General features: G+C 39.4%; 2 protein-coding genes across 7 annotated transcripts in view; one reads left to right on the top strand and one right to left on the bottom strand.

The window, feature by feature from the left end:
- Positions 1-38: 38 nt before the first annotated feature.
- pcyt1ba (phosphate cytidylyltransferase 1B, choline a) lies at positions 39-7420 on the bottom strand. 4 transcript variants are annotated; one of them, XM_053487659.1, is made up of 9 exons: positions 7132-7420; positions 5598-5640; positions 4786-4885; positions 3108-3224; positions 2876-3027; positions 1473-1551; positions 1209-1351; positions 930-1118; positions 39-759 (listed from the first exon to the last, which is right to left on the bottom strand). In XM_053487659.1, exons 2-9 carry the CDS (start codon positions 5601-5603, stop codon positions 547-549), a joined length of 999 nt encoding a protein of 332 aa, XP_053343634.1. In that variant the 5' UTR covers positions 5604-5640; positions 7132-7420; the 3' UTR covers positions 39-546. The 4 variants fall into 4 exon arrangements, with proteins under 4 accessions (XP_053343634.1, XP_053343631.1, XP_053343632.1 ...); XM_053487656.1 differs by lacking the exon at positions 5598-5640; XM_053487657.1 differs by lacking the exon at positions 5598-5640 and having other exon boundaries at positions 39-756.
- A 2762-nt stretch (positions 7421-10182) lies between these two features.
- pola1 (polymerase (DNA directed), alpha 1) overlaps positions 10183-20008 on the top strand; it is a 50703-nt gene continuing 40877 nt past the window's right edge. For 2 of the 3 annotated variants that reach the window (XM_053488317.1, XM_053488318.1), the window contains exons 1-16: positions 10246-10309; positions 12294-12418; positions 12560-12656; positions 12862-12942; positions 13036-13148; positions 13240-13302; positions 14150-14251; positions 14550-14700; positions 16655-16820; positions 16918-17093; positions 17212-17324; positions 17562-17675; positions 17768-17842; positions 17931-18069; positions 18148-18302; positions 18404-18488. In XM_053488317.1, the coding sequence (XP_053344292.1) occupies positions 10261-10309; positions 12294-12418; positions 12560-12656; positions 12862-12942; positions 13036-13148; positions 13240-13302; positions 14150-14251; positions 14550-14700; positions 16655-16820; positions 16918-17093; positions 17212-17324; positions 17562-17675; positions 17768-17842; positions 17931-18069; positions 18148-18302; positions 18404-18488 (1804 nt within the window). In that variant the 5' untranslated portion in view covers positions 10246-10260. Of the gene's footprint in view, positions 10310-12293; positions 12419-12559; positions 12657-12861; positions 12943-13035; positions 13149-13239; positions 13303-14149; positions 14252-14549; positions 14701-16654; positions 16821-16917; positions 17094-17211; positions 17325-17561; positions 17676-17767; positions 17843-17930; positions 18070-18147; positions 18303-18403; positions 18489-20008 lie in introns of all 3 variants that reach the window. The other variant, XM_053488319.1, reaches the window with a different exon arrangement.

Below are 20008 nucleotides of genomic sequence, written 5' to 3'. Positions count from 1 at the left end.
GCTCCAAACATCACAGCAGGCGTGAAGAGGGACTCCGCTTATTGTTTGTTTGTTTGTTTGTTTGTTTGTTTGGTTAGTTGTTCGTTTGTTCCTTTAATGAAATAAAGAACAATAAGAGACATCATCAAGCGTCTCCGGAAATCAATGAACAGCTTGAAGCGTCTCTGTCCTTAAATAAAAACTGCAGACACAGATGTACAGTACTTCACACGGACGGTCTTTACATTTCAGTCGAACCTGAGCAGGTGAAGGCAAATCAGTCACACACACTCCTCGCTCTCATCTCCTCTCCGCTAAAGAGAATCAATCGCACCAAGTCAGAAGAAAACGATCGAGAGGACGTGATCGATCTCGTATTGCATACGGCGTATTTACACGTTTCTGTTTTCATTTGTTTTTCATGAGGAGACTCACGAAGCTCGTCACTGCTGGAGTGTACAGGGAAAGAAGAAAGGTGTGTGTGTGTGTGTGTGTGTGTGTGCGTGTGTGTGAGGTGTTTAAGGTGAGTGAGTGAGTGAGTGAGTGAGTAAGTCCTCGTCCTCGTCCTCACTTCTCGTCCTCGTCTCCCTCGCTCATGCTGCTGATGGAGGCCGAGGCGCCTTTAGGGGAAGACGGAGGCGAGGTCCTGGGGACGGCCCAGCGGGACGGAGGAGAGGGAGAGCGGGACGGAGAGAAATCCCTGGGAGGGCTGCTGCTGGGGGAACCGCTGGGAGAGAACGCCTGGATCATCCGGCCACTGCGCTCCTGGAACATCTGCTTCTGAGGAAGAGAGAGAAGGAAATGATCTCTGATAACAACTCCGTAAAATCTTCTATTCACTATTTCACTGTTAAACCACCAGCAGACGTCACGCTGATCACTTTGTGTTGTTCACTAAAAAATCAAAACAGCAAAGAGTTCGACTCGAGGCCGAGAGAACACACGCTCACCCACGTGCCATCAGGGCCGAAGAGTTCCAGGAAGTTCCCGATGAACTCGCGTGATTTCTCCTCCCATTTCTGGATGAGGTCGTGGCTCTTCTCCTCCACGCGGTACACAAAGTGTTTGGATTTTTCCTCCACCGTCCGCACCTTCTCCTTCATCCTGTCCACCTGGTTCTGCAGACGGTACTTCTTCTCCTGGGACCGTTATAACAGACCTATGTGTTATATTTCTAGGACATTAACAGAATGTGTGTGTGTGTGTGTGTGTGAACGTGGCGTGTTTACGTTGATGTAGCTGACGTTCAGCTCCTTGGCCGTGTATCCGCGCTCCAGGTTGCGTCTGGCGTAAACGTCGTAGTCTCTGACGATACGGGTGATCAGGTCGGATGTAGAGATGCCCTCTGTCCTCTGAGTGGGCACAAACATCCCTGAGACACACACACAGGTGTTAGACCAGGCCGGACGCACACGTGTACACACACACACACACACACACACACACACACACACACACACACACATACACTAAAAAGAACAAGTTTTCTTCACCTGCTTCCTTTATATGTTTGTACACGTCCTCAGATCCAGCCGAGGAGTATGGGATATCATCGTGCGCCACAAAGTCAATCTAAAGACATTTGTTAGATTTTTTTTCTTTAAACTGATTAAATTAATGAAGCAGTTTGTAATAAACGTATAAATGTTTCTAAACATTTAAGTCAAATAAAGTTTCAGATCTGTTAGAATAGTCTGTTGTGTGATTCGGCCAATAAACACATCGCGCTACGTTTTTACATCACAGCTCCCCGCCCCCATTCAGAAGAGATTTACATGCTCCGCCCCATATCCTTATAAGGTAAACCTGTAGTTTCGTGCGGTGCTTTTCCAGCTTAGCTGTGTCTCGTCTGTCTCATCGTAACGCTAGCTTTGAGCATGATTCTCACTTTTCTTACGACTTCTTTTATTTCTGTAGACAAATTCTGTTCTTGTATTTTTTTTACAGTTTAAATTTTGCAAATATACATTTTATAAATTCTATTTATAACAAAAAAAATTGTGCAAAACTTTTACCTGGTTTATACTTTTTGTGGCCTTTTTGGTATTCTTAATCATTTTTGTTTTATTTTTTAGGGTAAATTATCTTATATTTATTTATTTTTTACATTTTTTAATAAACAAATTCCACTCTTACTAATTTTTTATTTTTTGTAGACATATTCTTACTAATTTTTTATTATTGTAAGTAAATTCTTTTCTTATAAATTTTTAAAAAATTTTGTACACAACTTCATATCTTACTTGGTAAGACATCATGCAGGAATTATTATTTAATTACAGTTCACTTTAACTGGCCCCGCCCTCAGACAGAAGATATTTACATGCTCCGCCCCATATCCTTAAAAGGTAAAATTGTTTTTTGTTTTTTTGTTTTATTCCGTGCTTTTTCTAAAATTATTTTAGCTTGACAAATTTAATTTTGCAGGCAAACTATAATGATAAAATTTTCATTTCATTTTATTTTGCAAACAAATCTACTTCTCTTTTGTGGAATTGTTTGTATTCTTAGTCATTTTTGTTTTCTTTTTAAAGTTAAATTATCTTCTTATGAATGTTTATACTATTAAAATGTTTTAATCAACAAATTATTTTCTTTCTATTTTTTTTTATTATTATATTACTTAATTTTCAGTTATAAGAAATAAATTCTATCCTGACAATTCTTTTTACGTAATTAAATTTTTTGTAGAAAATTTCTATTTTTACTTTATAATGTTTTAATTCTCTCATGAACATCTGTATTCGTTTAGATTTTTGTCATCTTTTTTATCATCTGTTTTATCATCATGCAGGGGCTATTATATAATTACAGTTCACCTTGCAGTCCACAGAGGGCGCCACATTACAACCACCCCTTTAAGCCTGAAGGTTATATTTAGAGCTCTAGTGCTGACCTTGTGTTTCTCCAGGAACTCCGGCGTGAGGGTCCAGGGCGCGTCTCGCACCACCTCGTCCACGTAGCGACAGTGTCGTAAGGCCTCGTACCGCTCCTGCTCAGTCATCACCGTGAAGCCCTTGTACTTGTGAGTAAGTTCATCGCTGCAAACTGCACATGAATAACACACAACGGTAACATGAAATACAAACACACTGCAGCTGCTAAACGTAGAATGCTGAAGTATTAACCTCCGACTATCAGGTACGTGTTGGGGAAGAGATTCTTGGCCTGCATGAGTGCTCGGGCGTGGCCCGAGTGGAAAAGATCAAAAATCCCATCTGCGTAGACGCGCACTGGCCGGTCCACTGCGGCGGGGGAGGGGAGACAGATGATCAGGTAAATTAGAAATCAATATTTCAAAAACAGGTCAAAAGTGTTAACTGTACAGCAGATACAAATATTAATATTGTCAACCACATTTTCGCTCTAAACGCTCACCTTAAAGAAGCTGCATGTTAAGGTTTTGCGCCCCCTGCTGCACACCAGGTAAACTTACAACAAAATTAACCAATCGTTCCTCAAGTGGAACCCTTTAACTCATTTAAAAAAACATGATCAGGTTCAATAAGTTGACCAGAACAAAACATAGAGCCATCTTGAAGGCTGAAAGTGTTTTAATAAAAAATTTATAAGTAAAATATTTGGTTCCAACCAGAAACCTTTCAGGAACTACGTAGCCCTTAGCTGTCAAAAGAACTTTTAAAAACGTTTTTTTCTGATAGTGGCGCTTCCTATTAAAGGGGAAGCTGTGACCAGTTTAAGGGGGTTTTCACATTAGGCATGACAGATTTGTACCGTGCCCAGGATCGATTGCTCCCGCCCCCTCCCCCTCCCCCCTCCCCTGCTGTCCGGCATTCACCAGAATTTTGTTCTCTGTACTCGGGTACGCTTGTGTATTTTCATTCTCCAATACAGCAGGTGGCAGTGTGCACCTACAGTACTTGGCTAAACACAAGAGAAGAAGAGAACGAGGAAGTTAATTTTTTCGCTATGTCTGATATTATTATTGAAAAGTTTGTGCGTCTTTCCCAATGTATCAATGTGCAGGTGATGATGAGACTGGAGCGTCTAACGAGTGAGATTTCAGAGGAGCACTAATGACGTCGTGTCTAAACAGCGATCTATTTTCCTGTTTAGGTATGACTGGCTGCCATATCTCTCGCTCTGTGCCTGAGTGCGCCGTACTGTGCTCGAGACCTCTTTAAGCAGAACGATTGCGTTCTCACTGATTAAAAAGAACCAGACTTTGGGGTTCAAGTGTTCTTGGAAACGACCCCGTGGCCCTAATGTGAAAACGCATTCAAAACTCTTTAGAACCCTTAACTTTCCAAAGATCCCCAAAGCGTTTCTCCATCAGGAGCATTAATGGTTTTCTCCTGTTGGTCCCTCAGGGAGAATCTTAGAGAAGATTTATTGGATGGTTTGGTTATTTGTTGCCGCGATCCTTCCACATGATGGAAATGTTGTTGTTTTTTTTTTTTCATTAAAGATTCAGCATTTACTTTTTTTTCCAGCATCACTTTGAAGAAACATTCCTAGTTCTTATGTGTACAGAAACCACAAGAACCTTATTTTGAGACTTTTTTAAAAACCCATCCCTTGTTTTATTTACATCAGGATTAAAGCGACTAAAGGCTGGTCTCCAGTGTGTAAAAGGTTTCATGTGTGAATGCTACAGTAGATATTCTGGACGAGAGAACACGGTGCCAATGTTCCCCACGGGCCCCTGAGTGGGCGGCGCCCATCTGAAAGCCATCTGTTCATGACCTGCAGTAACCTCAGGAGCTGAATCGTCTCTCTGAATGGAAGGAGGAGAGGAGGAGGAGAGGAAAAAAGAGATAAACTAAAGAGTTAAAGCAGTCTGACCGGGAGTGCCGAGTCGAGCCTGATCAACACTCAGCTTCTCGTGGGGCGCTCGACACTCGCAGCTCGTCTCCTGGGCAAATATGGCGGGTTCGATCAGAGTCTGGGGAAGAAAAACAAGACGGAGTAAGAAGAGAGAGTGTGAGAGAGAGTGTGTGTGTGTGTGTTGGGGAAGAGCTTTTCAGTGCATCTTCTAAAGGAAATAAAAGATAAAAGAAACTAAGAAAGAATGGAGAAATAAATAAAGAAGAGAAAAAAGTAGATAAATGTGATTACAAACAATAATGGAAAAAATAAGTGTTGGAAAAGACAGAAAGAAAGAAATGAGGCAAATGATGAGGCAGAAAAGAATTAAAAAATAAGTGAAAATTATTGTCTTTTTCTATTCCTTATTCTCCTTTATTTTTAGAAAGAAAGAAAGGGGGCAAGAGAAAGTACTAGGAAAGATATAAATAAGAAGTAATTTATAAGAAATAAAAATAATAAAAGAATAATCTGAAAATAAGGTAAATGATGAAAAAAGAAAAAAAGGGGAAAATTTTTATTTTTTTAATAAAAGGTAAAATGTAAAAAAAGAAATTGCACATTTATCAACTGTTTTGTCTTCTTTTATTCTTTCATTCATTTCCTTTTATTTTCAGATAGAGGGAAAGAAGAAAGAAAGAAAGTAATGAGGGGCAAGGGAAGCCCTAGGAAAGAATAACAAGTTAGAACAAATGAAAAAAGAAAGAAAGAAAAAAGAAAGAAAAAATTTTTAGAAATAGATGTTTTTTTATTGTTTATTAAAAGGTAAAATTTAATAAAAGAAATCTCACATTCATCTACTATTTCGTCTTCTTTTAGGGGCAAGGGGAAGGCCTAGGAAAGAATAAAAAAGTAAGGACAAATCAAAATAAAGAAAAAAATGTGACAATAAATAAAAAAAGCGGAAAGAAAACTAAGCAAAGAAGAAATAAAGAAGGTGAAGAAGTTGGAAGGAAAGACTAAGTAGAAGAATGAAAGTAAGAGTGGCAAAAAGTGTGAGAAAGGGGAACAAAAATTTAGCAATAAAGAAGTGAAGTAAGAGAAAGAGTGAGAATGAAAGAAAGAGCGGACAAACTGAAAGAGAAAATGAGAAGAAGTGGTTGCAGAGAGCGGAGAAGATAAACATAACAGAAATGAAGGTGATGATCTGCTGAGACGAGGATTTTAAAAGGTCTGGCTTTTTAAAGAGAAACACTGGAGCGTTCCAGGGATTCCTCACACACCTGCACGGTGATCTCCAGGAATATTACAGCTCTAGATTTTAACTGTACGCCTTTATTTTCATTCACGTGCTTTTTCTGCTCGTCAGCTGCAAAGAGACTCATACAGATCAATAAAGTCCATCAAGCAGCGTCCAGTAAGTCTATCCATCCATCTGTTCACTGAGTACAGACAAGGGGAAGAACACACACACACACACACACACACACACACGCCACTAAAGCACTATCACTAAATTAATTGGATCTTTTCTGTGAGTCGGAACACTCGATTCGATTCATTAAGCAGAGTCGATACTTTCAAACTGTTCATTAAGGGTTTTTTTTTTCTTTTTTTATGGATGGTTTAACATGCTGAATAAAATCTTTACTCTATCATTTGATTCAAATAATAACTTTATACTTTGCGTTCAGATTTAAGCAGAAGCTTCTCACCACTCGAACACTCAGTCTGTGCCGAATGACTCAGGAGTGAATATGATTCACTGGAAGCTTTTATGTACTGGACAGAACCATAAACGCAGGATACTGATCAACTTTCACCAGGAGTGTGGAGTCCCATCAGATAGATCTTATCTTATCAAGTGTAATATCACTCTCAACACCATACCACTTCAGCCAAGGCGTCTTTTTTAAATTACAGAGATCCAACCTTCCTCCATGTTTCACCTTTAATTGCTCATGCTGTATATCTGTCGTTTATATCGTACAGTATGTTGCACTGTAACTTCACACCCATGATGCCACTGTGACCATCTGTTCGTCCGGGGAGACCGGTCTCCATGGGTGCAAAACAGGAAGTAAAAAAAAAAAAGATGCATCAGTCATCATCTTGTGCAAGGTGACAAGGAGGAGCAAAAGCAGATCAGAGAAGGTCAGACTGCAGCTTTAATGCAAGAACAGCTTAGACCATCTGGCACATGTGGCGATTAAAGGGGTTGTCAGCGAATGTTGGTGATGATATCAGACTAGAAATGCACTCATTACGTACCGCATCATTCAGTACACCCATGACTATAAACAGCAACACCCAGTTAGATCAGAGATTTGCACACACACACACACTCTCTCTCTGTCTCACACACATACAGCTCATTTGTCTCACCGTCCGAGGAAGAGGGCAGGTGTGTTCCAGCTCCTCCATCTTCACCCGAGGCTCCAGAGACAAAGGCCCAGGGATCCACCTGTCTCTGACTCAGCATCAGTATGAAGCTCCCCGAGTCCTCTCTCTCCACCACTAAAGATGCTCTTTCACCCAAATCCTAAAACCTCTCTCTCTCTCTCACACACACACACACCCTCCTCCTGATCACCCTTCACTCCTCCTCCTCCTCCTTCTCCACTAGGAAGCGCGGAGAAATCCACAAAGCCACAGCTTTTCCTAAAGAGCACACACACACACAGACTGTGTATACACACCAGCAGGAAAACAAGGAAACAGGCTGAAAGACCAGGACAAGAGGAAAGCAGAGAAACAGCCAATCGGCACGAGCGGATTTGCCTACGAGAATGTGATTGGATGAGCTGGATGTAGCACCATCACTAACCAGTGGTGAGAATCTGCATCACCTGAGAGAGAGATGGAGCAATCAGGGGATAGACTGTTTATGGAAAGAATAATAACACTGTAGAAAAGGAATAACTGTCTGATAATAACATCTATAATAATAATAATAATAATAATAATATGTTGTTTTTCATAGTAATTGCTTTATGTTTATTATTTAAATTATGAAATATATTGTATTATTGTATTATTATACATTTTTACCTTAAATAATTTTTGGAATTTGGAAAAGGGTGCACCAGAGTACAATTAAAATAAACTATATATTTAAAAAAAATAAAATACAATGAAACCTTACAATAGGACATACAATAGATTTTTTATTAGGCAGAACATTTACAATATTTACTAAAATTAGGAAATAAAATAGAATTATACAGGATTTAGAGACTGTACAAAAAGAAATTGTAAACTCTAAGGTATAAAAATGTAAGAATATAGTAAAAATATGTTGTGTGAGTACGACAGCAGCATTATGACTGAACAACTTCTCTGATTTATTATTATTATTATTATTATTATTATTTTTAGTAGTAGTAGTAGTAGTAGTAGTAGTAGTATTAGTAGTAGTATTGTTTTATTACTATTATTATTTAAGATGTGAAATATGAACTCAATAAACTTGAAAAAGCACTTTAATTTAGAGTGCAATTTGCAAAAAAAAAAAGGAAAATGAAATCATAAAGAATATCATTATTTCATTGCTGTTGTTGCTATTTTTATTAAAAAATGTGCCAATTTTTTGGTCCTTCCATAGTCCATCCATTACATCGGGCAACTAGTACGCCCCACCCTCGAGGTATATTAGTTGTTGGCAGTTACTTAAGACTGGGTTGCCAGCTAATCTGCATATCTTTGGACTGTGGGTGGAAACTGGAGTACCCTAAGAAAAGCCACTAAGAACATGCAGACTCCACGCACACAGACCCAAGGTGGGAATCGAACATGGACCCTGTAGGTGCAAGGCGACAGTGCTAACCACTCCTGTGACACCCAAATCACAATTCGGTGGGTTAAAAAAAATGAAAAGGATTCGAAAAGAGTTTAATGCTAAAACTAGTTTACATAAAAACGTTTTGAAGATGTGAAATATTATTCAAAAGTGTTGAATGCTGCATAAGTGTAAACAATAAAATGTAATAGTTTTGTATTTGTAAAAACTTTGATATCTTTTAAAGATCTATTTTCTTATAACTTACCAGATGTTACCCGCAGCGTCACCCGGATATATGAGGTTTCCCCGCAGCTCTGCCCGTGTGCAAATCCTGACGATTACCTGCTACCATAAACAGCGAATGGAGTGTGTGGTCAACTCGCTGCTGTTCCTCACGTTGCTCCAGTGTTTCTGAAGTCCTTACTTCTGCCTGTCGTATACACCACCGCTGTAGACTCTCTGCAGTCTGATCCAGGGTTTCAGTAGCTCTGAGCTCAGCCTGATGTAGACATTTTTGTTGCAGAACGCTGCCTACTGTTACATTCAGTGAGGAACGACTGTGACACGACCACAGTAGGACGTAAATGTTGATGATGACGCTGCCTACTGTTTCAGTCGAGTTGTACGCACATAGAACGATAAAAAAACCTGCTCATTGCTTGCGACGCACCACAGCATGAAATAACAGTTGATAATCTCATGGGACTGTTCACACACCATCGCCCATCACCCGGTAAAAAGCCAGGAAGGATTATTCGTAATAAATTACAGGATGACATCCTATTTAAATGGTATTAAAAGGTACTGCAGTGGATTTTTTTATTATTCTTTTTACAAAAAAACACTTGGTTTTTAGACAAACTGTTGTGTCATTTGTACAAAAATGTTACAACATGAACTTTAATACAAAACAGGGTTTGATATCCCACACCTCACTGTACAACAATATAGAATAATAAAGATTTTTTTCTTAAAAACATGTAAGTTTTTAAGAATGACTTATACAACATTGCACTTGTCTTCAAGCTGAAACATGGAAAAAATGAAAATATCTGCTAAAAAACTGGAATATTTTAAGCCTAAGTACATCTTAAGATTATTCATTTAAGCTCCTTTATTTTTTGCTAAAAGTGATAAAGTCACGCTGACAGGCGCGAGCTAGCTAGTCACAAGATTTGTTGCAGTACAGTAATGTACCTTTGCAGTACAGTTAATTTTAGTCCTGAGGGTTCTATAATAACCGATTGTATAATAAAATAATAATAATGTTAGCTCTGCCATGTATCACACAAACAATACACAGGGAATTATTTAACATTTTGGTTTACACTTTAACCTTAAATAATGATAGCAAATGAATAATCATAGTGATGTCTCATGGAAGCTCTTAGACGACTAACGTTTTTTAATATGTTAACACCCAAATCATCAGTTTATCAATTAAAAAGGAGCAACAAAGTAAAAAAAAAAAAAAAGTCAAACAACTCAAAGTGGGAAAAAACTATTTTATTTGACACAATATTTAGCTTTCAACTCCGTCATGTGAAACAGTGACATCGTGCGGACGCGCTCGGAACTGCATCAGTCTACATTGTAATTTCTGATTGGATAATATTCGGCTCTATTTTGACGACACTTCCGGTATATGACTTTTCCCCGGGAAAGGCGATTTGGCGCGGAGTCTGTTGTTTTGGTTTCTTGCTCTGCTTTCACGCTGTGACTCCGTAAAGAACATGGCGCCTGTTTCTAATCCGGATAAAGATGCGGATAACGGGGATTTCGGTGAGTTTGTGTTTTGTATTTATGTTGATTTTTCAGCGGAGTGAATCGCATTCTTGAGCGCGTGCATGAGTGCTAATCTCCTGCAGCTAGCCGAGAGCTAACACTCTGACAGGAGCGAGCGAGCTAACCACTAAAACTCTTCTCTCACAGGCTTTATATAATATTTATTACCTCATATATCTTTTTAAAAATGTTAAGTCTGGAAGTTTACCAACCTGTCCGTTCTTTATCTGTTCATTACTCTTTAACTGCGCGTGCGGTTTATTTTTCCTGAGGGCTTGAATTCTTTACTCTTATAAGGTTTAGTTATGGTTACATATCGTGTTTAGTGTTTTAAGTCCATCTTCACTAACCATCGTGTCAGATGAGCTCATAATAATTAGGAAAACACACTGCTTTACTCAGGAGCCTTTTGTATGGATGGGGTGCCAATACTTTGTTCAAAGCCATATCTCAGTAACGGTATGAAATAAATAAACAGGATAATTTATACCCTGGATGTCTAATAAAAACTGAAGAATGAAGAAACTTTATATTTTTAACATCCCAACATTTTTTAACTGTAATTAATAAACCTTTATAAAAAAATAACCACAATTTAGTAGTTTCTTAAAGTTGGACAATAGCTCTAGTCTAGGTGATGCCTCTTTAAGATGTACTCTAATAAGTTAAATAACACTGCATTCAACACCTTATTCAGACGGGATTAGTTTATCAGCGTTAATAATGATTTCATTAGCAATTAAACCTCATCCAGACACTAAATGTCCACCCCAGGACTGAGTTTCTAGCAGCTGGTGTTTTTATGGAGCTCATGTGTCGTTAGAGATTTCGGGATGCGTGAGTGGATAGAAAACTAAACATTGAAATCGATGTTATTGAAGTTTGTGTGAATATACAGCAATAATTTACACAACCTTGACATTTTATCCGTGTTTGAGATATCATCCACTGACACAATTCCAGAGCAGAGTAACTTCGTGCTGTTGTACTGAATATCAGCACGGCACAGGGGCACAGCCAGAGTACTGAAAGTATCACAGCCACGACCAGCAGCATCATCAGTGCGACCTGGAGAGTCGACATAACTTTTACACAACAGTTCCATTTATTAACAGATTATGATTAGGTTTTTTATTTAGCCAGTTATTTTGCCCCGCCTACATATATCCTCCCGCGACTGGCTGAGCTGACGACCAAGAGTTAGTGAGCGACAGTGAGTGAGTGAGAGTGGTGTTAAACTCTTAGCGGTACTCTGTAGACAAAAGGGGAGGAGAATAAACCATGGAGGTGGTGGACAGTCCTGAGAAACTCATCAGATCTACTTTATATTTCCACTTATTACACTTTAGAATATCAGCTCTGTTAACTTCCGGGTTCTGGGGTCAAATACCAAATAGTGTACAAGTAAGCTAGTGCGCTATGTAGGGTGTACATTCCCTTGTTCCACACACCAAGTAGTGCCCTTGATCAGGGGTTAGAGAGGAATTTGGGATTCAACCTTGTGTTAGAAACTAGTTAGCTTTGTAGCTGAAAATGAACGAACACGAATAGTTCAGAGGCGATTCAGAACGACTTAGAAGTGATTAGTGCAGAGACGGCGTGTTGTTTAAGACGACACAACGTTATCAGACGTGTGTTCTTACTGAAAGTGCTTCTGTGACTGGTTGTGAATGTGGGTTTTGTCAGACAGCTGCTCTCTATTCAGTACTGCGGACCGTACAGACCTACTCTCACCCACGCTGAGACACACAGTTAGTGTCATTAACCACTGGACATCACCTGGGACACACCCAGTCATACAGATAGTTACACGTCACAGTGCTGTTACTGTCTAGTATCATCATTCGTGGAATAACGCCTCTCATCCAATTAGACTGCTGGTCGGAAACAACCTCAGGACCTGATGTATACTGAATATGGGTACAGCATGTAACTATTTTAGAGGAAAAACATACTTTACAACAAAATAATTTTTTCCCAGATGATGGAACCACATGCGGCCTTGCCGCATCCCGCTCCAGACGAGAGAAAAAAGAGAAAGTGGGCCGTAAATCCGCCTTGGAGCAGCTTAAAAGAGCCAAAAAGGGCGAGAAGGTGAAATATGAGGTGAGTTAAGAGCCGAGGTCGGATGAAATATGTTAACTGATCTAGGTATGTTATTGTGCATGGGATAGTTAGTTAACAGGTTAGTCAAATAAACTAGTTTGGATAAGGACGTAATCAGTGTCCGGTGATGCCTGGATGCAGGTGAAGGAGATGGAGAGTGTGTACGAGGAGGTGGATGAGGATCAGTACTCGCGAATGGTCCGGGACAGACAGGACGACGACTGGATCGTTGATGACGGTGAGTCTGAGAGACATGTGCAACTAAACTACAGCATATTGAGCTGCAGAGACACACCAACTCACGATCGAGTTGTAGTTTAGTATCTGTTTAGTGTTCTGGCAAAACGATAGAGATAAAAAAAAAAACCCACACATTTACCTTCTGACTTATATATTTATAATTCACATCAGCTTCTAAAACGTGTTTGTTGACTTGTTTACAGATGGAGCAGGTTACGTAGAAGATGGCAGAGAGATCTTTGATGAAGATCTCGATGACACCAGCTTGGGAAAAGGCACTAAAAGTAAGCAGTAACAAATGCACAGCTGTTAAACTTAGAAGTTTAATTGTTGTTCTCATTTTCATCTGCTGTGATTTTCACACACTGTTGCAACAGATAAATCTGGTGCTAAAGGAGGAGAAGGGAAGAACGCTAAGAAGGCGTCCGTGAGTAAACCCAACAGTATCAAGAGTATGTTCATGAACAGCAACGTCAAAAAACCTGCCGAGGTGAGCGGTCACGTGATACGGCTCGATTTATTATCTGTACACTTGTCCATATTTAAGAAAAACATTTATTACATTAATGTCTGGGTTGCAGAAAAACGTGGACCTCTCTAAAGACGATCTTCTGGGAGACATTTTGGAGGATCTGCACTCTGAGGTGAGGAGACTGATGCTGAACCCGCTTACAGCTTTTAATGTTTTGCTGAGCTGCTTAAAAAGGGCCTTAGGAGGAGTAAAAAAAAAAAAAAAGATGGCATCATTCTTTTAACTCGAATCAGGACAAGATCATGGAACATGCTAGTTTTATAGTGTGTTTAGCCGATTGTGTTAGTACCTAGACAATGTTTGTTTGACTTAGAAACGAGCTCTCGGAACTGAACTCGTTCGTATGTTGGGGACCTCCTGTATGTAAAAAAAATGTCATTGGACTAGCAAAATAATTATTGTAATTGTTTTTTTTTTAAGATTAAGATTTTATGAAATAAATTAAAAAACATTTATGACACGCGGTTATTAAAACGCAACTACAAACATGGGCTTTGCATTTCATACTCGGTAAAGCTCCTGTAAAACCAATCATAACGCAGAAGTTCCTCGACAATGATGGGAAGTTTAACTAACCTTATAAATAAATGTTTATAGAAATTGTCTGGCAACAATGTTTCTTAGGCTGACTGTATGTAATATCACCAACTAGGTCAAGGGTCAAGAGAGCAAAATTCCCTTAAATTTCACTTTAGCTCTTTTAGTTTCTGTTATCACTTCTGTTATAGCAGCTATAAACATTAATACCCTTTCTAACCCCCACCATCTGCCTGTGTAAACAAGCTGTTGCTATAGAAACAGTAGCCTGTTTTTTTTTTTTTTTTTTATATATATATATATATATATATATATATATAAACCTGTCAGCACTTTGTCATTAATCAGAACCAGAATCTCGTTTTTTATTTTTTTATTTTTTCCCCCCTTCCATACATTTTATTATTTCTTCTCTCCCTCAGAAACCGGTGCTTCTCACTCCTCCTCCTGTCATCACCCTGAAGAAAAAGAAAGCTCTGGGGTCACCCATGAACCCTTTCTCTGTCCAAGCACAAACTCCCAAGGTCATCACCGTTCTCCTTATTGTGTGTTTGTTATTGTTTTATGAAATGCTGTTAAAATGATGATTATCATTATTATATATAACACATTTACTGTGTATATAAGAGAATACTGATTATATAAATTGTTATCTAGTCCACTTTAAAAACATTATAATTTGAGCTGTAATTTTCAGTTGCACTGAATGGATTGCTTAGATTTTGCAATACTCGTATAGTGACGGTTTTATAACTTTATAAAACTTTGTAGATTTTGTTTTTTAAAAGCTCACATTTCTCGTTGTTTTTCTTTTCGTCGCAGGAGTCACCTGTCGCTTCGTTGTCAAAGCCCAAGCACGCGGTGATTCGCCCGCCTTCGTCAGATCTCACACCAAAACCAGCGTCTAAACCTCCTTCTAAACCCGCCGCCTCCATCCAGCCCCAGAAACTCAAGGTGGAGGAACCTGAGGAAGGTATTCACCTTACTGCTGTTTTTATTTATAGAGCCGTGGAGACAGCTATAATGGCGCACTGTGAAATCTAAAGCCCACGTCACACTCCAGTAAAGATTGATATTCCCAAGATGTCCATGATATTCCCAAGATGTCCTAAAAATGACAGTGGTAACAAGGTCCAAGTAAATACGTTCCTGCATCAAGCTAATCCTGCTTCCTAGCCATGTCCCTGTCAGGTTCTCAATGCCTCTTTCATGTTGTCACTAATTTCTTTTTGGTCTCATTAAGCTGAACACATTCACTTTGGGCTCTACTTAACAGGAAGTCGGTTATTTTGGGTCGTTTGCAAAACGCGTCCAATAGAAATCGATATACTTCTCGTAGGGGATTTATACGATTACCCTTAAACCGGGCGTATGTGACCTCAAGACGTTAAGGATGCAGAATTGTGAGGGGATTTTTGACATTTTTGAATAGTTCAGCCGCGTCGATGTCTTAAACTTATGCCGAAAAGTGGCTAATAACTTTGAGTGTTCACTTGGTGACATCACATTGAGTGACATCAAAGTAGATTTACAATAGTAGATTTTTTTCTTTTCCCCAGAATCCAGGGCTTTTTTGAACACAAGATTCTAAAATTGTCATAATGGTATTGGTATGTCCCTCTTTAAATGTCTGTAACCATTGTCTTTCTGGTGCATCTAGGTGGTGATGACACGGGTGCTTGGGCCCCATCATCATTGCTTGGAACTAGATTTAATATTAAATAATGAGATTTAAGGTTTTATATAGATAAAATTTTGTAATCATTCTTTTTTTTATGTCCCACTCGGCTCAACACAACCACCAAACATATTACCTAACTATAACAGTAACAAGTATACATTTAACCAGGCAGTTCCTCTAGACTAGTAAAATAAGAAATCAATGGTTGCCAATTGTGGAAAAATTTGGCTGCACATCCTCTTAACGTATATTAAATTTTTTAATATAAAAATATTTTAATCTTTAAGCCACTGGGAGATAGTAGGATATTTAACAGACTTCCAATGCAACAATAATAGACGTCTCGCTAATAAGGATGTGAAAGCTATGATATCCTTTTGTGTAGAATTAAGTGTAAGTGAGCTATCAGGAATCCCAAATATAGCAATCAAAGGGCAAGGTTGGAGAGTTATCCCAAGAACAGAAACCTTCCAGCTCAGGACACAGAAAAAACATGTGGCTAAGGTGACAAGGAGAGCCATGGCTTTTATCACGTTTGTTTTAAACTTCCGGGTACAATTTAGAGAATCTAGACTTGGAGAAATGTGCCCTGTGTATGACCTTAAATTGAATAAGTCCAAGACGAGCACAAGAGGTGGAAGATTGTACCTTCGCTATAGCCTGTTCCCAGGACTCCTCGTGTATTTGAATTCCTAGTTCCCCTTCCCATGTACACTTAAGCTTAACATTTGAGTGGTTACTAAGAGACAGGATAGTATCATAGAGTTTCGAAATGGTTCCTCTATGATGAGAAATAAATGATAGCATAGTTTCTCACTGCTGTTCTGGAGGTAAAGTGGAGTAATTAGGGAAACGCTTGGCCACAAAATTTTGAATTTGAAAATAGCGAAACAGATGGGTAATGGGGAGACCATAACGAGATGACAAATTGGCAAGACTATCGAAGACACCATCCACATATAAATATTTAAATAGTTTTATACCCTTATCACACCACACTGAGAATGTCGAGTCCAAGAGTGATAGGGGAAACAAATGGTTATCGTTTAGAGGACCCAAGGAAGATGCCATTACAAATTTAAAGTGCCGTCTAAACTGAAAACAGATCTTGAGTGTGTAATCATTTTTTGAATTTTTTTGTCTTTTACCTTTTTTGTTTGTACTAGCCAGATAATGTAAACGCTTTTTATATTATATTACGAATGTCATTCACCTGTACATGTAATTATCATCTCATTTCCCGTAGCGTGCGACTCGTTAGATTTTGACGAGGTGGACTTTGATGAGCCGATGGAGCTGGAGTCCGAGCAGCAGCAGGAGAAGGAAACTGCGGTTAAAGCAGAGACGGAGGCTGAAACGAAGCCCAGTGTTAAACTGGAGCCAAAACCTGAACCTGAGGAAGAGGTGTTGATGTGAGTGTCCTTACACACCTTCATCAGGGGCTAAATGTGTCGTCTGTGTATCCGTTTGCGTGTTTCTGATCGACCTGGCAATCGTTTCCTCCTTTAGATCCGGCATGGTGGGCGGCTCCTGCTGGGGCAAGATGGAAGACCAGGAGGTTGACGAATCTCCTGTGGAGGTGCAGGTGGACTCCAGCCAGCTGCCGATGGTGGAGGGAGCCGACGGAGAAACGGCGTTCCGCTTTTATTGGCTCGACGCTTTTGAGGATCAGTACAACCAACCAGGTGAGTCTCGTTAACGGGTCCGTCTCCTGTTAGATAACGTTTCGTTCTGTGTTTACGGAGGTTAATAACGCTCTCTGAATCGTTAGAGATTAACGGTGAAATCTGATGTGGTTTACAGGTGTGGTGTATCTGTTTGGGAAGGTGTGGATCGAGACTGCTAAAGCCCACGTCAGCTGCTGCGTGGCAGTGAAAAACATCGAAAGGACGATGTACTTCTTGCCGAGAGAGCGCGTCAGTACACGTACACACGCATTAGGCATCTGGATGGCTTGGTAGAGGGTTAAGAAAAAAAACAAAAAAAACATGGCTGCCTCCAGGATCATGTTTTGTGTCAGGAGTCAAATAATGACACATATTAAATAATATAATTAATATGAGATAATAAAACAGCTGTGTGTCCATAAGAAAAGCAAGTAACGTGAATTACATGTAAAGGTTTGTTTTTCCCCCTTGTTGTTTGTCTAACAGAAAGTAAACCTGGCGACTGGTGAAGAGACGGACGTTCCAGTCGGAATGATGGACGTCTACCAGGAGTTTAACAGCCTCTCGGAAAAATACAGAATAATGAAGTTCAAGTCCAAGGTAGTTTGTTACACTTGGATCCTTTTTTTGTTGTTGTTTTCTTTTTCTGTAAATGTTAGAATTTACTTTATGGTGTTTTCCTTCTCTGACAGAAAGTGGAGAAAAACTACGCCTTCGAGATTCCAGACGTTCCCACACAGTGCGAGTACCTGGAAGTGCGATACTCTGTGAGTGACACGCCATGGAATTTTTCATCCCTGTCTTCTCTTTGTATTTTTATCTGTTTCCTGGTTTTATTTGTTTTCTGTCCGGTAGGCCGAGATGCCCCCGCTGCCGTCTGGTCTCAAAGGCTCCACCTTCTCTCACGTGTTTGGTACGAACACCTCCAGCCTGGAGCACTTCCTCCTCAGCAGGAAGATACGAGGACCCTGCTGGCTTGATGTTAAGACCCCACGTGAGTTGCGTAAAAAGCATTTTATTCTGGGGGGAAATATCAATCACATATTATTGATAGTATGGTCTTTAAATTCAGAGCTGTGCAGTCAGCCGATGAGCTGGTGTAAAGTGGAGGCCGTCGCTCTGAAAAGCGACCTGATCTCCGTGGTGAAGGACCTGCCTCCTCCTCCGCTCATCGTCATGTCAATTAACCTGAAGACGGTCCCCAACCCGAAGACCCACCACAATGAGGTGAGACCAATGGTTCCTGTGAGGGTTCAGGTAGATCGATGCACGGTACTTGTTGTAGATTTTGATGACGACTTTTACGGTTTTGTTTCTGTGTTGTGCAGATTGTGTCCTTGGCAGCTCTCATTCATTACAAGTTTCCTCTGGACAAGGCGCCGCCACGTGTCCCGTATCAGACCCATTTCTGTGGTAAGTGAAGAAAAAAAACTTAATTGTGTTTTACAGATTTCTAGACTGTAGTTTTGATTTTAAGTAAAAGTTTAACTGTGGAGGGGAGTAAAGAGTTGGGGGGGGGGGGGGGGAGTTGGAAGTTAGAATGAATGAATGAATAAATAAATATTAGCCTGGACAAACGGATGGTGGGTATGAAGGAGTAAGGACGGGAATCACCAGTCACCTCCCCAATACAATATTATCACAACACCTCGGTGCCGATTCAATTAAAAATGCAATTCTATTAGCATCACACTTTTTATAAATATCCATTTGATATGACATTTCCCTGAAATTTTGTTACAGTTTTAAAATCTTAAAACCTAAAAGTTTAACAGGTAATTGAATGTAACCTGTTCATTATAAAAACCTGTTTATAAAAACATAATAAATTATATTTAAACGATACAAACTAACTTCAAATACACGAGTTTAGCATTCGCCTGAGCAGCGCCTACAGTATCTCACTCCTACCACTCAGGATGATGTCTAGATAGTACAGAGTGCGCCACCTGTAGGACTATAAAGAAACGACAATGTTTTAAAGCCTCAAACGCCTCAACACAACTTGACTGTTAGCGCGCAGGTGTATGCTGCTTCCAACGCGGGCATGCAGGGTTTCCAATGCACGCAAATTTCCGACAAATTAGCGCTGGTGATGTTGTGCGACTGGTGTAAATTTGTGTGAAGGGCAGACCGGAGGCTTTTAACACGCACGATTTTTAATAATGTAACATTAAAAATGTGTTTCTGTTGCGTCGCTCGGTACAGAATGGTTTGTATTTGAGGTTGATTGGCTGATCACCGGTCACACCCAATCTAACTGAAAACCAGATGATCCTGCTCACTAGACGATCGACCGGTTCATCTCTATTATAAATGTAAAAAATAGTCTTTTCACCAATCGGTTTTGGAGTCCGTGTGAGAGACGGGAATCACAGCAACAACTGAATAGTGATCGATAACTGAATTGATTGTGTGTGGGGTTTTTTTTTTTTTGCAAGGAAGAATCAACATTCAAGTTTTTTCCAATTCCTGATGTTAATGATGATCTTCTGCTAATAGCCCAGAAAATAATCTTTTAAACTTTTATTAAAAGATTTAAAGTATAACTTTTAAGATTTATAACTTTAAATTCTTCATCCTGTCTGCTTTTCTTTTCTTTTATTATTTAAATACTAGTATAATTATAGTAATATTTTTACATGAATGTGTTTGGCTGTTTACATGTAAAGCTATTTTCACTGAATAAAGGAAAATAAGCAAAATAATTGGCTTGTTATTTTTTAAATGGGAATGGGGAGAAAAAATTTTGATTGTGTTGTGTGGCAATGCGTGTATGGCCAATCTATTTTTTATTTTATTTTTTTTGTAATGATTTGCTCAGTTATTTATGTGTTTGCATTTAAGTTGGTAAAATGTTGTAGTTCCTTTATAATCCTACAGGTGGTGCACTCTGAACTGTTCACACATTGGCAGGCAGCACCGCATCCGTG

The sequence above is a fragment of the Clarias gariepinus genome, chromosome 26 (assembly GCF_024256425.1).
Source record: "Clarias gariepinus isolate MV-2021 ecotype Netherlands chromosome 26, CGAR_prim_01v2, whole genome shotgun sequence".
In the NCBI taxonomy this organism is placed as follows: Eukaryota; Metazoa; Chordata; class Actinopteri; order Siluriformes; family Clariidae; genus Clarias; species Clarias gariepinus.
This window is presented reverse-complemented; position numbering and strand designations above follow the sequence as displayed.